This window comes from Limulus polyphemus, unplaced genomic scaffold, assembly GCF_000517525.1.
Source record: "Limulus polyphemus unplaced genomic scaffold, Limulus_polyphemus-2.1.2 Scaffold6733, whole genome shotgun sequence".
In the NCBI taxonomy this organism is placed as follows: Eukaryota; Metazoa; Arthropoda; class Merostomata; order Xiphosura; family Limulidae; genus Limulus; species Limulus polyphemus.
In genome coordinates this window covers 34318-36461 of record NW_013672343.1, presented here as the reverse complement: position 1 = coordinate 36461, position 2144 = coordinate 34318, and the positions used below count along the sequence as shown (strand labels likewise).

At 30.1% G+C, this 2144-nt stretch overlaps 1 protein-coding gene across 1 annotated transcript in view; it reads left to right on the top strand.

Moving 5' to 3' along the window:
* LOC106474024 overlaps nt 1–2144 on the top strand; it is a 12761-nt gene that overhangs the window by 5338 nt on the left and 5279 nt on the right. The window contains exon 4 of the mRNA XM_022402403.1: nt 1654–1742. Coding sequence (XP_022258111.1) covers nt 1654–1742 — 89 coding nt within the window. The remainder of the gene's footprint in view (nt 1–1653; nt 1743–2144) is intronic.

Sequence of the window (2144 nt, the reverse complement as noted above, 5' to 3'; positions counted from 1 at the left end):
TAAACTTATATGAAAGTTTTTCTTCATTACCCATTCAAGCCATCTCCAAGCATTATTAACACCTAGCAAACATTATAACAAATCTAAATAGCATATTTAACCCCTACCAAGGAAGTCCCAAAAATTCCTCGTTTATGTTCAGAATCATCAAAATTCTGGATCCGCCACTGAAACTGGTGTCAAATTTACTCGTTTCTAATCCTGGTGTATCAGATCTGTGCTTGTTGTGTATGTAGTTTGGTGCTTTACAAAATGTCAGCTATGTCACTTCAGTGCTATTCACCGTATTCATATAGACCGCACCTTTCAGGTGTCGATTATACAACTACATATTAGATTTCAAAATTTAAATAAAATGGTAATTCTAACTATTTCAAAAATATTTGATAATTGATATTTTGTAATATTTATTTAGTGTAACTTGTTAAGAAAATTTTTTTTAAAATTCAAATTTATGTTTATTTGCAGCTCTAAAGAGTTTTGCCTATAAACAACACACTCATTAATTTTCTAGAATTTTTCTGTTCATCCCAAAGCTTAGGTTTACATTTGCTAAGAAAATAACTCCTTTAAAGATATTTTCTTTCTCACGTGATTTCTTTTTTCTTCTATAATTTTGATAGTGTGGCTTTTTCCCACCCTTTTATGACCTCACAGTATGTGATGTGAACAACTACCAATAAAACTCAGCTTTGAAAATAGCTATAAGTAAAGCTTAAATACCATTGGATAGAGCAGGTTATAAACTATTTAAATTAATGTTGTGTGAATGAATGAAACTCTTCCAGTGAGCCTTGTAATGACCAGAGCATTATGAGGTTATTACCAAATCACAGGATATGAGGTAGATTTATACCTTTCTAATATATGATTTTGAGGAAAATTGATTAGTTGTAGCTCCTGCACAGTACAACAAAAAATTTTGTGGAAAGCTTAGAAGACTAAAGAACAAATCACAAATCTGGGAATGAAAAGGTTTTTATGATATATTATATTTTTTTGAATTATGTAAATTTCATTCTATAACAAGACATCAGGTAAGCCTTGTTAGGCTTAGAGAGTATGGTAGGTGATGGCAAAATATTTTGAGGAACATAAGCCTTGTTTATGGAATATTATACTTATGCATATCATGTTCAAACAACGTATTATTTATTAAATATAACTTGACCTCAACCAGTAAAATTTTGAGCTAAAATATTGGTACCTAGCCTGACTTGATGCTATTGTGACAGATGAGGATGTATGTCACTGATTAATTTTTGCCATGTTTATGTTTTAAAGTCAACAGTGGTGAATACTGCAGTTGGGAAAATAAAGTATTGAAAGAAACAGCGAATATTAATAAAGTTGAAACTGGTTTTGTATATAAAATATAATTTTCTGATCAGTAAACATTTAAATTCTAGGATGAAAATAAGTATTTTTATGTTTTATAACAAGATTTTGGAAGTTTCACAATATATAAAAAGATAGAAAAATAAATCAAGTTTTATGATATTCTTAATCCAGAACTGGACACTATTTAACAAGTTTTTTACTAAGTTTTGTGCAGTTTGACTAAGCATTTTCAGTACGAGAAGAAGAAAAAGATCGATGGAATGCGTTGGTAAATGTAAAACCACTTATTACATATTTATTCTCTAATAACAGATAAGTTGTACCCTGACCCCAACCGTTATGTAACGGGAAGAAAAATCACTAAGCCTGATGGTGTGGAGAATTTGGAAAGAACTGAAAAGGTGAATAAAAACACAATAGTTTTCCTACATTTGTATGTGTGCAGGGTTCTTATAAGTTTCATAAACTACAGGCTGAAGACAAACTATCATCAAACTTAAACCTAATCTTCAGTTTGATAATGTGATGTACATGTGCAAGTGTTATGTAACACTGTAATGTATATGTACAAGTGTTATGTAACACTGTAATGTATATGTACAAGTGTGCTATGTAACACTATTGTATATGTACAAGTGTGCTATGTAACTATAATGTATATGTACAAGTGTGCTATGTAACTATAATGTATATGTACAGGTGTGCTATGTAACACTATATTGTATATGTACAAGTGTTATGTAACACTATGATGTACAAGTGTTATGTAACACTATGATGTACAAGTGTTATGTAACACTATG